At 52.1% G+C, this 13,849-nt stretch overlaps 1 protein-coding gene across 1 annotated transcript; it reads right to left on the reverse strand.

Annotated features, from left to right (window-relative positions):
* Positions 1-10,524: 10,524 nt before the first annotated feature.
* RAB26 (RAB26, member RAS oncogene family) lies at positions 10,525-13,849 on the reverse strand. The gene is made up of 9 exons (XM_055135483.1): positions 13,533-13,849; positions 12,789-12,899; positions 11,772-11,813; positions 11,627-11,693; positions 11,483-11,535; positions 11,250-11,315; positions 11,107-11,163; positions 10,934-11,010; positions 10,525-10,855 (listed from the first exon to the last, which is right to left on the reverse strand). Exons 1-9 carry the CDS (start codon positions 13,725-13,727, stop codon positions 10,753-10,755), a joined length of 771 nt encoding a protein of 256 aa, XP_054991458.1. The 5' UTR covers positions 13,728-13,849; the 3' UTR covers positions 10,525-10,752.

A 13,849-nucleotide genomic window follows, 5' to 3' on the forward strand; every position in this document is an offset into this window, starting at 1 on the left:
ATACTGGTATGAACTGTCATCCTGTTGCTTGAGTGAGCACCAGTAAGAGACTTGTCACTGTTTTTGGCATATCAAATACACCACGGGAAGGAGGGGCTTGCCGGTTCTCCAAGAGGGGCAGAGGAATCAGACCCGGGTCGGCCACGTGCAAGGCAAAGGCCCTACCCTTTGCTATTGCTTCAGCCCCTCTGGTATGAACAGAAAGTAATAAAAGATTGCCCTGGTGATGATGGCTTACCGCTGCATATGAGTTTTATCTCTTGGCTTCTTTTTTTTTTTTTTAAATTCTTTTATTGAATCACCATGTGGAAAATTACAAAGCTTCAGGTTTAAGTTCCAGTTATGCAATGCTCGAACACCCATCCCTTCACCAGTGCACATATTCCACCACCAAGAATCACAGTATACCTCCCCCTAGCCCCCCACCCCGCCTTTGTAACTGATAAATTTCACTTTATTGGCTTCTGTGTTCTGTCACAAGTCACATGAAGACACCACGGGGCATGGAGATGGCTTTTGTTGGGGCGAGCCCCAGCCCTGCATCCAAGCAGTATTGCCAGGTGCGGCCCCCACCAAAAGGAAAGTTCGTAGCAAGGAAAGGCCTGCACTGAGTGCAGAGCTTGGGGTAACTCCTGAGCATGACTGTCCCTCCCCGCACATAGATAGCTACCGCGCAAGCGGGAAGCAGAACCAGGACCCCGTTTTTTTTTCTTTTTGGGTCACACCCAGCGATGCTCAGGGGTTACTCCTGGCTTTGCACTCAGGAACTACTCCTGGCGGTGCTTGGGGGACCATATGGGATGCCGGGGATCGAACCCGGGTCGGCCGCGTGCAAGGCAAACGCCCTACCCGCTGTGCTATCGCTCCGGCCCCAGGGGCAAGCTGAAACTTGTAAGTCTGATTGATCTGGAAGGGTTAATAGGTCTTACTACATCTGCCTTGGTCATACATGAACTGGCAGCACAAGAAAACAGCCCTCCTGCTTCTCCCAGACCCCAGGTGCGAGGAGGTCCTGGCCTGTGGAGGCACAGCCTGCGTGCTGGACCTTGCCTTCGTCTTGCTTCACGGACGTTGCAGGACACGGCTAGGGTGGCCTCGGGAGGCACCTTAGTCTGTGCCCCAACATTCCTTTGTTGGCTTTCCTGCTTCGCTGAATTCTCTTACTACAGGGAAGCAGCGGCTGCAGAAGCTGCCCTGGGTCCTCCCTGCAGTTTGCATTCCTCTCGCATCACTTGCCTCAGCGCCCCCGACCGACTGATCCATCGATTAATGGTTCCAGCAATATCTGGCAACTGAAGGAAAGTACAGGGTCCGAGGGGAACCGGGAACGCTAATGTTGCAACAGGCCTGCTTATTTTCCTGGAAGCCGGAGCTGTCATCTAACCACCGTGGGCAATTCGGCGTCGCACGAAGACACGTGTCTTGATGTCCTAGATTCTCTGGCAAGGGCAGCTGGTCTGCCATCGAAGGAACAGGTCATGCGGCGCCTCCTTCTCAAGAGGGTCCACAAGTATTGTTACTGGTTTGCGCCCAGGAGCAGAGATCAGTTTGATCTAAAGTTATGGAAGAAGGCAGGAAAAGAGTTGGGGTGTGTGCATCAGAACGGGGACCTGAGGGGGCTGGAGCGATAGCACAGCGGGTAGGGCATTTGCCTTGCATGCGGCCGACCTGGGTTCGATTCCCAGCATCCCATATGGTCCCCTGAGCACCACCAGTTTAATTCCTGAATTCCTGAGTGCCAGGAGTAACCCCTGAGCATTGCCGGGTGTGACCCAAAAAGCAAAAAAAAAAAACAAAAAAAAAACAGAAGGGGGACCCGAGCCTTGTGGAGGATTGTGGTGCGTTCGCTGCAGTCACCACTGCCCCGGTGCTTTTCCAGTTGACGCTGAGCCGGAAGAGGCTCCTCCATTTCTCCCTCCCAGTCCTCCCGCTTTGCGATGGAGCCATCTGCTCCAGCAGTCCAGGGAGGTGGTGTGAAGGGACCTTCCACTCCGTTTGTGTCCCGGGCTTTACAGCCTGCCAGCGCAGCAGTGCCTCCCCTACCCCCGTTTCTGCCAGAATAACACAGGGCAGGACACACTCAGGCAGTCAGATGAGGACAGTTTTGCTGATGAATTGGTTGCTGACGACGCCATTGCTAAGGAATTACAGAAAACTCAGCAGGATATGGATTTAACGCATAGAAAATCAGAGCCATCAAACATTGGCCTTGGGGGCTGGAGCAATAGCACACAAGGTAGGGCGTTTGACTTGCATGCAGCCGACCCGGGTTCGAATCCCAGCATCCCATATGGTCCCCTGAGCACTGCCAGTAGTAATTCCTGAGTGAAGAGCCAGGTGTAACCCCTGTGCATCGCCGCCAGGTGTGACCCAAAAAGAAAAAAAAAAAAAAAACATTGGCCTCATGCAAGGCAAACGCCCTACCCGCTGTGCTATCGCTCCAGCCCCAGGATTTGTTTTTAATGCCTCACAATATAAAGTTCCAACCAATGTTGGGTTTTTTTTTTTTCTTTTTGGGTCACACCCAGCGATGCTCAGGGGTTACTCCTGGCTTTGCACTCAGGAATTGCTCCTGGCAGTGCCTGGGGGACCATATGGGATGCCGGAGATCGAACCCGGGTCGGCCGTGTGCAAGGCAAACACCCTACCTGCTGTGCTATCACTCCGGCCCCAAGTTCCAACCAATGTTTAAGGCCCGCTTCCAAAAGGCACTGTGGGGTTGATCTTGGGAAGGAGCTGCATGACGTGTCAAGGCGTCAGTGTTAAGGTGGGGGTCATTGATGGTCACTTTGTGAATAAAATCATGCTTGTAGTCACTGTTCAAACGAAAATGAAAATTTTTAAAGGGGAACAGATTGCCCAGTTGCTCTTGCTCCCCTGTATTCAGGGAAAGAGCACTAACAAAAAGAGAAGGTGGCTCTGGGAGTACCAATGTCCATGGATATTTGGGGAACAGTTGATTACAGAAAAAAGACCTACCATGATTGCAACTTTGGAGGATGGGACAAAATTAGAGGGCATGCTGGACTCTGGAGCAGATGTGACTGTTACAGCCCATGAACTGGAGAAAGGGGTCTGCAGATGCGACCTTTTCGGGTCTGGGGGTCATCACTAACATACAGCAGAGTACAAGGGCTCTCAAAGGTGCTGACCCAGATGGAAACTGACCAGTTAACCTTACACTGCCCGGTTGCTGTCCCCTCATGGGAAGGGATATGCAAAAGAATCTGAGGATAAAGATGACTGAGATTAAAGAGGATGAGCAGGAATTGCAGTTGTAGTCGGGCCCTCTGCTTGTGAAGCCGTACAGTTCTCCCAGCATGTGGAGACAGCTTGGACCTGTCTGGGTCGGGCAGTGGCCCTTGAGACAAGAAAATCTTGAAGCTTTGGGGCTGGAGCGATAGCACAGCGGGTAGGGCGTTTGCCTTGCATGCACCCGACCCGGGTTCGAATCCCAGCATCCCATATGGTACCCTGAGCACTGCCAGGGGTAATTCCTGAGTGAAGAGCCAGGAGTAACCCCTGTGCATCGCCAGGTGTGACCCAAAAACAAACAAAAAAAAAAATGTTGATTCTGGCAGTAAAATGAAATTATTAATAAAAAGCATTAAAAAAAAAAAAAGAAAATCTTGAAGCTTTATAGGAATTAGTTAGAGAACAATTGGATTTAGGACACACTGTCCCCAGTTCCAGCCCTTGGAATTCACTGGTGTTTGTTATCAAGAAAAAAAAACATGGGGCTGGAGCGATAGCATAGCGGGTAGGGCGTTTGCCTTGCACTCGGCCGACCCGGGTTCGAATCCCAGCATCCCATATGGTCCCCTGAGCACCGCCAGGGGTAATTCCTGAGTGCAGAGCCAGGAGTAACCCCTGTGCATCACCGGGTGTGACCCAAAAAGCAAAAAAAAAAAAAAAAAAAAAAAAAAAGAAAAAAAAACAGGAAAATGGAGAATGCTGACGGATTTAAGGAGAGTTAATGAATGCATGGAGCCTATGGCATCTTTACAGCCAAGGTTGCCAAATTTAGCCCTGATACCAAACAATGGAATATCATTATCATAGACTTAAAAGTCTTTTTACACTATCCCCTTAAGTGATAGAGACAAAAATTTGCTTTCACTGTACCTTCCCTAAATAATGAATTGCCCACTAAAAGATATGAATGATGAATAGCTCATCAAGGAATGGTGAACAGCTCAACCATGTGTCACTATTTTGTTAATCAACCCTTAGATTTAATGAGGCAAAGATATGCTAATATAAAATAATCCACTACATGGATGATATATTAATTACTGCTCCACCACAGATTGAATTGCAAACAGTCTTTCAAGATGTGATCCAGGAACCTAGAATCTTGGGGCTTAAAAATTACAGAGGAGGGGTTGGAGCGGTAGCATAGAGGGTAGGGCATTTGTCTTACATGCGGCCAACTCGGGTTCAATTCCCAGCATCCCATATGGTCCCCTGAGCACCGCCAGGAGTAACCCCTGTGTATCGCCGGGTGTGACCCAAAAAGCAAAAACAAAAAAAATTTGCAGAGGATAAAATTCAGCTACAGGTCCATTGGAAGTTTTTAGGTCAGATTATTTGGGAAAGTAAAATCACACCCCAGAAAGTGCAAATCCACAGAGACAATTTGAAACCTTTGGGTGACTCTCAGAAATTGTTAGGCGATATTAACTGGCTGTGGCCCTCACTGGGGATCCTCCAACGACTTAAAAAACTTACTTCAAACTTTGGGGGGTGACCCCCACCCTTAACAGTTCGAAGCGGCTACGCCAAGAAGCGAAACGTCAATTGAAAATCATTGAGGATATTATTAATCATCACACACAGTTGGACAGTCGATTATTCAGAAGCCCTCTCCTTACTTTGTCCATACTGTACATCCTCCTACTGGAATCTTGGTACAAGGGGAAAACAGTGTCCAGTGGAGCTTTTACTCAACAAGGCTACAAAATCCCTGCTCACATATATAGCTAGGATTGCCCAAATAATCAATAAGGGAAGAAAAAGAGCCAGACAGCTAACTGGATATGACCCAAAGGAAATTATAGTTCCTTTAATTAATGAACAGACTAAGATGTTGTGGGAATTGGATGATGATTGGCAAATTGCTTGCACTAATTATCTGGGCAAAATTCGTAATAGTTTACCAAAGCACAAGGTGTTTCAGTTTTTTTAATTTACCAATTGGATTTGGCCTAGTATTATACAAACTGAACCTACAGACTCAGCTGTTACATTTTCCACAGGTGCCGGTAAAGACAGCATAGCCCATACACTGACGTAGTAACAAGAAAACTACTAGCCCATATAAGTCAGTACAGAGAAATGAATTGTTTGCAATTATCTCCCTATTACAAGACATCGTAACAGACTCTCGGTGTGCGGCCTGGACTGTTAGTTAGATACTGACAATGGCTCTGCCTTTACGGGATCCAGAACTTAATCTTTATTCAAGTCATTGCAGAAGATCCTGCTGCGTGAGCAAAAATGTCCATTGTATGTTACTCATATCAGGGGCCACACGAGGTCCCAGAACCGCTACCATGGGGCAGTCACCAGGCTGATAAGTGAGTGGCATTGGTCCTCACTGACAAAAGTTCTCGTGCTATACATCATCGAAATGCTTAAACACTGAAAGAAAAATATGCCCTTACTTGAAATCAGGCTAAAGGAATCATTCGACAGTGCCTTACCTGCCAGGCCATTAATGCGCCGCCTATGCCCAGGGGAACAGATACCCGTGGAATGGCCCCTAATCAAGTATGGCAGGTGGATGTGACTGTAGTCGAAGCCTTGGTAGGCAAAAATATGTTCACCAGTCCACTGAGAGCCACTCCCTTTACATGGGCTCTTGCCCTGCTTCTGAAAGAGCTGGCGCTGGGATTACACACTTCCTGGAAGCATTTGCTGTACTGGGCATCCCAGATACCATCAAGACTGATAACGTGCCCGCGTATACTTCAGCAAAAATGCGTTCCTTTTACTCTGCTTACTCGGTCACATGTATCACTGGAATTCCTTACAACAGTGCAGGACAATCAGTGGACAGGGCCAGTTGTACTTTGAAGGAAATGCTACTTAAACAAAAAGGGGGAGTATTTGCTGATTTCCCCCAGGCAGCAAATAAAACCCGGAGGAAGTAAGTTCTCTGGAAGAAACAAGCTCCAATACAATTAGAAATAACCCTGAAAAAGATCATTCAAAAAATAAAGTCCTTTCTAAGGACCTAGTCTCTGGTGATTGGCTGCAAGGCCGAGTAGAAAGATAGGCTGAGGTTTTGCTTTTATTTCCACAGATAAGGAACATTTCTGGTGTCCTACCAAGAGACTCAAACTTCTCCAGGAACCACAAGAGGCGACAGATTAGACAGCTACAAAACAGAATGAAAAGACTAGGAATCAAAGATCAGAATCTGGACAGGAAAAAAACGTCCTTGGCACGATGCCTCCTGAATACCCAGCAAGCATCCATGCCAACTAGCTGTGCTGAGGAGGTATTGCACAACACTAACACACAGGAAGCTTCTGAGGCCTACGACAATGTTGTCATAGTTTACCGGCGTAATATTAACAAAAGCACTTCCTTTTTTTGGGGGGGGTAGGTTATTGGCAGCTATGATATATTTTTCATAAGCGCCTTCTTGACCCACTTTTAACAAGCAGGGAACAGGCTGGTCAGGTGGGAAACGGGGGCAAGGTTCCGAATCGGCCAGCAGGGCTAACTTTGCCTTGGGGACTGCCCCTTTCTTTCTCAGTTTTCTCCCTGCCATTCTCGAAGGGTCACATTGATCGATCAAGTATATACATGCGCACATGTACATGTGTATTTGTAGTCAGTCTGTTGTCTTTCTGTCTGTCTGTCTGTCTGGAGTACTCGAATGCTGGAGCCAGGTTAAAATCAGAAGTAGAAATCCTTAAACCTGGGCAAGCAACATCATCGCGAGAGGATAGTGATATGCAATCCAGCAATTTAAAAGTTTAGGTGTTTTTGGAACCTGTTAGACTAGGTTTAACCAGATATTTCTTTCTTTTTTTTTTTTTTTTGGCTTTTTGGGTCACACCCGGCGATGCACAGGGGTTATTCCTGGCTTTGCACTCAGGAATTACTCCTGGCAGTGCTCAAGGGACCATATGGGATGCTGGGAATCGAACCTGGGTTGGCCACGTGCAAGGCAAACGCCCTACACGCTATGTTATCACTCCAGCCCCTACCCAGAGATTTCTCATCAGAATGTTGAGCCTAAAGAGAAATCAAAATTCTCTAACCTAAATTTCTTACTGGATAAACATTAATGATTGTTACCAACCAGTTGAATAAGTCACAGCCTTATGCTGATTCCAGTCGAAGTTAGGAAGTTAATATCTAAGTGTTAAAAGTTTTGATTACCTTTTGAATAGAGTACATAAAGAGATCAAACTATGTATTTGTGGTAAACGGGGATTTGAAGTTTAAAGTATTCTGGCAAGAGTTTTATCTCAAGAAAAATGAAAGGAAAAGAGACAAAACAGAAAACTAGAGGGAATATTTACATTGGGGCAGGGAACTGTTGCTTGCAATTGGTCGATCAGGTCTGGCTGATTACGTATTTCTTTAATATGGAGCCTAGACAACATAGACTGTTAATGTTTTCAGCTTCAGGCTTCAAAGCTATAGGATTGGCTGCAAAGATATTCATCCCTACCATACCTCTGTGTAAACTGGAGATTGTGAAAGATTTGTATCATTGGATTTCTTGGAAAAAATCTGGAGTATCAGTTGCAAACATTTATATTGATGATTCTGTTGTAATTATAGATTGGGGCCCTAAAAGTCATGCTATTCAGATGGACAAAAGAGGGATAAAAAGAAGCCTGATAAGGCGATTGAAAGGTGAACAATATACAGATGCTGTATCACATGACACTGTGTATTGGGAAAATAAAGGATTTGCCCCTCCAATACCGCTCCAGTCAGGATCTGCAAAACAAGTACATCTTTGGAAAATTGGCTCTGCTCTATATGAGCTTTCATCTTGGCAGGGCGGCCAAAGTAAAACGGCACTACTGATGTGATGTATTTCAACAGAAATCTAACCCGCCCTGTCTTGGCTTGTGTGCCTCTTCCTTATGTGATCTTAAAAGGAAAAATTAATTGGGATGAACATGAAGGAGTTATTTCCTGCAGACAGTGTTCCACGCATGCTTGTATTAACCCATTTATGAGATTCCTCGAGGGAGAAAGCTTCTCTTTCCTCAGGGCCCGAATAGGTCTTTGGATGCTGGTGACTCCATCGGCCATGGGAGGAGAATACAACTGCGTGAATGCTTTGTCAACTGCTTGTCCATCTCTCCCGGCGGACCAAGAGATTCCTGGGCCTGCTCCTCACTGTTATCCTGGGGACTGTCACAGTGACAGCGACAGCAGCCATGGAAGGTGTGGTTCTGAAGCAAGGAACACAGACTACAGAATTCGTCCAGTGGTGGTACGAGAATTTTGAGAAATTATAGACTGCTCAAAGGCAAATTCTCTGAACTGCAGGCTGAACTGGCTGCTGTTACTCAAACTGTTACTTTGCTCAGAGACCACTTAGCTAGTCTCTTCCCACAAGTGTCCTTATATTTATTATTTATTTATTGGCTTTTTGGGTCACACCCGGCGATGCACAGGGGGTACTCCTGGCTCAGGTACTCAGGAATTAATCCTGGCAGTGCTCAGAGATCATATGGGGTGCTGGGAATTGAACCTGGGTCAGCTGCGTGCAAGGCAAACGTCTTTCTCACTGTGCTATCACTCCAGCCCCACCGACAAGTGTCCTTAAAATGTGATTGGAATACTAATTCATTTTGTGTTTCTCCTGTTCACAGAATTACTCCTGAGACAGAATTTCCATGGGTTAAGGTTAAAAAAAATCTGTTAACACATAAAAATATAACAACTGCTAGAATACTGGATTTATAAAGTAAGATACATGGTATATTTAAGGATCACCTCCCTATTCTGGGGTCTTCAGAAATATGGCAAAGGATTTCTGAAGGTTTGCGTTCTCTCAGCCCTCTGAGCAGCATTCGGCGACAGCTGGGAGGATCTGCAGGAATGGGCGTTCTGCTCATTACTGGCCGTTTTGTGCCTGGTCTTTAAGTTTAAGTGGCACAAAGTTAAGACCCAACAGAGACAGGCAGTCCAGGTTGTTATGGTGGCTAAAATTCATCGTAAACAAAATGTGGGGGATGATGGTGCCCAGCCAGATTATAGGATGAGTCCTCGGAGGCTGACCCGCAAACGGGCAGACCCTGCACCCCACTTTCATGAGTGGGCGAGCGACAGCTTGTGAGTCCGACTGATCTGTGAAGGGTCAGCATCTCTTCCTCAGCTGCCTCGGCCTTACTCTAGCTCCTGGCAGTGCAAAGAAGCAGCCTTGCCCTTCCCAGAGATCTCAACCCAGCTTGGCTTCCCCCTTCCCGGGTCACCCCAAGTGTGAGGCGGTGACCACGGTGCCGCGTGCTCAGCCTTGCGTTCCTCTCCAGGGACTGTTGCCATTTGGTTGACAGACTGGACAGAACAGTGTATGCTTTGATGTCTTGATGTTCCTCCCGTAACCCCCTTTTTTTCTCTATTAATGACTTCTCTGTACTGAATTCATTAGAGTTGTATACATAGGAAAGTAAATAAAAAATGCCATAAAGATGCTCAAAATCTGTGGACTGCTCAAACTGACTCTGAGATACGGGCTGAATTAGCTGATGTTACACAAACGGTTACATTACTGTGAGTCTCTGCCCACAAGTCTTTAAAATGTGACCGGAATACTACATTTTGTATAACCCCTGTACCACATAATGAGACGGAATTCCCGTGGGCGAAGGTTTAAAAAACACATGTTGATGCATAAAAATACAGCACCTAAAATATTGGAACTACAAAGTAAAATTCATAGCACGTTCAAGGATCGCCTGCCTGCTGTGGCATCTCCAGAAAGGTGGTGGCAGCGGATCCCTGACGCCTAAGCTCGCTAAACCCACGACAAGCGTTGAGGAGCTGGTCGCAGGGTCTGTGGGGATGGGTGTGTTGCCGCTGACACTAATGGTCTTGTGCTTTGTTATTTTTTGCATTTTGGGTCACACCCAGCGATGCACTCAGGAATTACTTCTGGCAGTGGGATGCTGGGAATCGAACCTGGGTTGGCTGCATGCAAGGCAACCACCCTACCTGCTCTGCTTTATTTTCTTTTACCGATTCCAGAAATACAAGATTAGAGTCAACAGGAACAAGCTGCCCAGGTTGTGGTGATGGTCAAGATCCCTTGTAGACAAAAAGGGGGCGATGTTGTGCCTGGCTAGATCATTAGCAGGAGTCCTTGGAGCTGCCCTGCAAGCGGGAAGCAGAACCAGGACCCCGCTTTGAACTAAGTGGGAAGCTGAAGCTTGTGAGTCTGATTGGCCTGCCTCAGTGTCCCTGGCCGACTGACCCATCATCCAAGCAGCACCTCCCCACACCCGTGGTGCATGGTGCTCTCTGTCAAACAGGCTCCAGAAGTTTTCCAGACAGGCACCATCTTTATTTGCCAGGACTGAGTGACCGCTCTGTGGCTGAGTGGTGTGGGACTCAGCTGCCAGCTCTCGAGCCTGCTGGTTACTGGTGGTGGGCTGGGAGCCAGGGGCGTGGGCGCGCGCGAATGCATGAGATGAGGTGAGGCCTTGTGCCCCTGGCCCACTCCAAAGGGGTCAGGCACTGTGTCGTGGGTGGGCCCCGTGAGGCAGGGGCTCAGGGTCTGCAGCACAGGGTCCCCCTGCCCTCCCTCTTGACGTAGTCGTGCAGCCGGAAGCGGGGCTCGTTGGGGGTCTTCGTGGAGCGCTGCTTCAGCTCCCTGCAGACAGAGGCGGCCTTGGAGCTCCGCCCCCTCGGGAGGCCTCCAGCCCTGGCTCTGCGGGGCTCCCTGACTTACTTGGCGATGGCCATGAAGGCCAGGTCCACGTTGAGGCCCGACTTGGCGCTGGTCTCCATGAAGGGCAGCCCGTACTCCTGCAAGGGGCCGCTGCCAGCCAGGGGCAGCCGGAGGGGGCAGCCCACACCCCACACTGGAGGGGGCCCCCCCGCCACCCCCCTCTCCGGACTCACCTTGGCCAGCTTCTCCCCATCCTCCCTCCTGACCACGTGCTCCTGAGCTGAGTCCACCTGGGCCGGTCACAGCCAAGTCAGGGCCAGCCCGGGTGTTCTCCCCCCGCCCCCCCGCCCCCCCGCCCGCAGTTCTGGCCACCCACCTTGTTCCCCAGAAGCATGATGACTGCGTTGTGCTGGGCGTATTCCTGGATCTCCGCCAGCCAGGCCTGGGGGCAGAGGGACAACAGCAGGTGGCGGGCTGGGCACCCACAAACGGGACCCCAGCAGCACGTGTGCCAAGGCAGATGGCCGGGCTGGGCTCAGGGAGCCGAGGTCGCCCAGACCCCCTCGCCCACCCGACCTGGTGGCCCTCCTGCCCCACCAGGAGACTGACCTGGATGTTGCCGAAGGAGGCCTTGTTGGTGACGTCATAGAGCAGCAGGAGGGCTGGGGAGAGGCTCGGTGAGGAGACCCGGACACCCACATCCCTCGGTCCCCTCGCCAGCGCCTCCACCCCACCCCCGCGTGGCCAGCTCACCGTGGGCATCACGGTAGTAGGCGTGTGTGACGCTGCGGAAGCGCTCCTGGCCCGCCGTGTCCCAGATCTGCTGGGCAGATGGACTGGCCATCAGGGCTGCCCAGCGCCCCCTCGTGCCACCCCACCCCGCCAGCACATCCCTCACCTGCAGCTTCACCTTCATGCCGTCCACATCCAGAACTTTGTTCTGGAACAGAGAAGCCCCTGAGCGCCAGTCCCAGGCAGCTGCGGGAGCACCGCTGGTCTCACGTCCCCTCGCTGGCCAGGCTCTACCCACGCCCCCTGATTGTCCAGGTGGCTACACAGCCCAGCCTGATGGACTCGATCCACACCAGTCTCCCTGCTCACCGAGTGCTCACCAAGTGCGCAGCTCCCCCATCCCGCTGCTGCCCTCGTGCCCACTGCCGCTCCCGGCCCTGCCTCTGGCCTCTGCATTCTGCACCCGGTGGCACCTGTTCAAGACTCCCCTGGGCCCTGGCTCTCCAGTGCCTTGTCCAGAGCGGGGTGAGCAGGGGCAAGCACTGCCCACCAGCCTGGCGACAAAACAGTTGCAACTCTGGGCACCCTGCCTGGCACAGGAGGCACTGTAGGCTCTAGGACCCCCACCCAGGGCAGCCACCCCAGGGGGACCCCATCCCTGGATTCTGCCTGATCACAGAGGACGCTCACTCAGGGCCAGGCTGGAGTGGCCCAGCTCCTGCCAGCTCTGCCCCTCCCTCAGGCACTGTTGTCACTGCTTCTGGGTCTCCAGGGAACCAGTCACCACCATCTGCCAGGCTGGGGGACACCCCGCCTTCCTGGCCCCCAGGACAGAAGTGTGACCCGAACAGCCTGCCTCCCTCATCACCTGCTCAGAGCCGACTCACACCTCCCCTTCCAGCCCTAAGGTGCAGCTCCTGAAAACTGGGTCTAGTTAAAAGGTGAGAGGAAAAATTACAGATCTGGGCGGAAGCAGTGCCCAGCACCTTAGCACAGACGCTGGGTGTCAGAGGCATCTGGAAGCTTGTTGGGGCTGTTCCAGGGGGGGGCATCTATACGCTCCCATGCCCACCATCACTGCTGGGAGGCAGGCAGCTAAGGTCCCACTCGGTGCCACGGGACAGGGTGAGCCAGCTGCACGGGATGTGGTGTGAGGGACCCCGTGAGTGTCAGCCTCGCTCACCCGGAAGTCGATGCCCACAGTGGAGATGAAGGTCCCGGCCAGGAATGCCCGGTCCTTGAAGCGCACAAGCAGACACGTCTTCCCCACACCTGAGTCCCCCACCAGCATCACCTGAGCAGGCAGGAAGCAGGGAAGTGTGGGGGTCAGGGTGAGGGAAGCCACAGTCCCCGCTGGCCTGGACACTGCCCCGTCCACCTCTAGAAGGCTCTGCCCCTTCTCCTGAGCACTGGCCAGTCTGGATGCACCTGGTCCACTGCGGGCAGTCTCAAGCCCGCCCCCGGGCCTGGACTTGAGACTTGATGAGGCCCATCAGGGGATAGGGCTGGGGTGCAGCTGGGACCCCTTGAGAAATCTGTGGCGATACCGGAGGCTTCTTCCAATCCTAGTAAGACTGGGAGGAACGTGCCTGACGAAGGCCGGATCCTGACGTGGGAAGGGCCCGGCCAGGTGTCCAGCGGGCCGAGGATCAGGGTCCCTGGGCCTCAGACTGGCGGGCTTCCAAGGGCCCCCAAACCTCAAGAAGGTCCTACCCGCCGCCCCCGCCCCCACTCCCAAGCCTCAGCCTCGGCCTCGGCCTGCCCTGGCCCCCCAACTGCAGCCCCCCTTCCGAGACGCACCCCCGTCCCAACAGCTGTGGGCGGCGGGGCGAGGAGCCCGGCCGGACAGCGGCGCGGACAGCGGCTCTGGGCTCCGGCCGCCGCCACCTGCTGCGCTCCCGGGTGGGGGCGGGGGTGCCCGGCTCACCTTGAAGGCGACGTCGTAGAAGTCGCCGGCGCCGCCCAGCGAGGGCCGTGCGGGCTGCGGGGGCTCGCGGGACGGCCCCTGGGAGCCCGCGCGCCCGGCCCCGGGGGGCGCCGGCCGGGGCCCGTTCGCCGCAGGCAGCGCGGAGGCGGCGGGCGCGCCGGCCCCCTTGCTCTTGGGGGTCTTCTTTCTGGACATGGCGGGCAGCCGCCTGGCCCCGGGCCGCCCGGCTCCCCGCGCCCGCCTCGCCGCGCCTGGACCCGAACCCGTCCCGCGGCGGCGGCGGCGGCGGCGGCATCCCCGGGCCCGGCTCCCCGCGC

Source organism: Sorex araneus, chromosome 4 (genome assembly GCF_027595985.1).
Source record: "Sorex araneus isolate mSorAra2 chromosome 4, mSorAra2.pri, whole genome shotgun sequence".
NCBI lineage: Eukaryota > Metazoa > Chordata > Mammalia > Eulipotyphla > Soricidae > Sorex > Sorex araneus.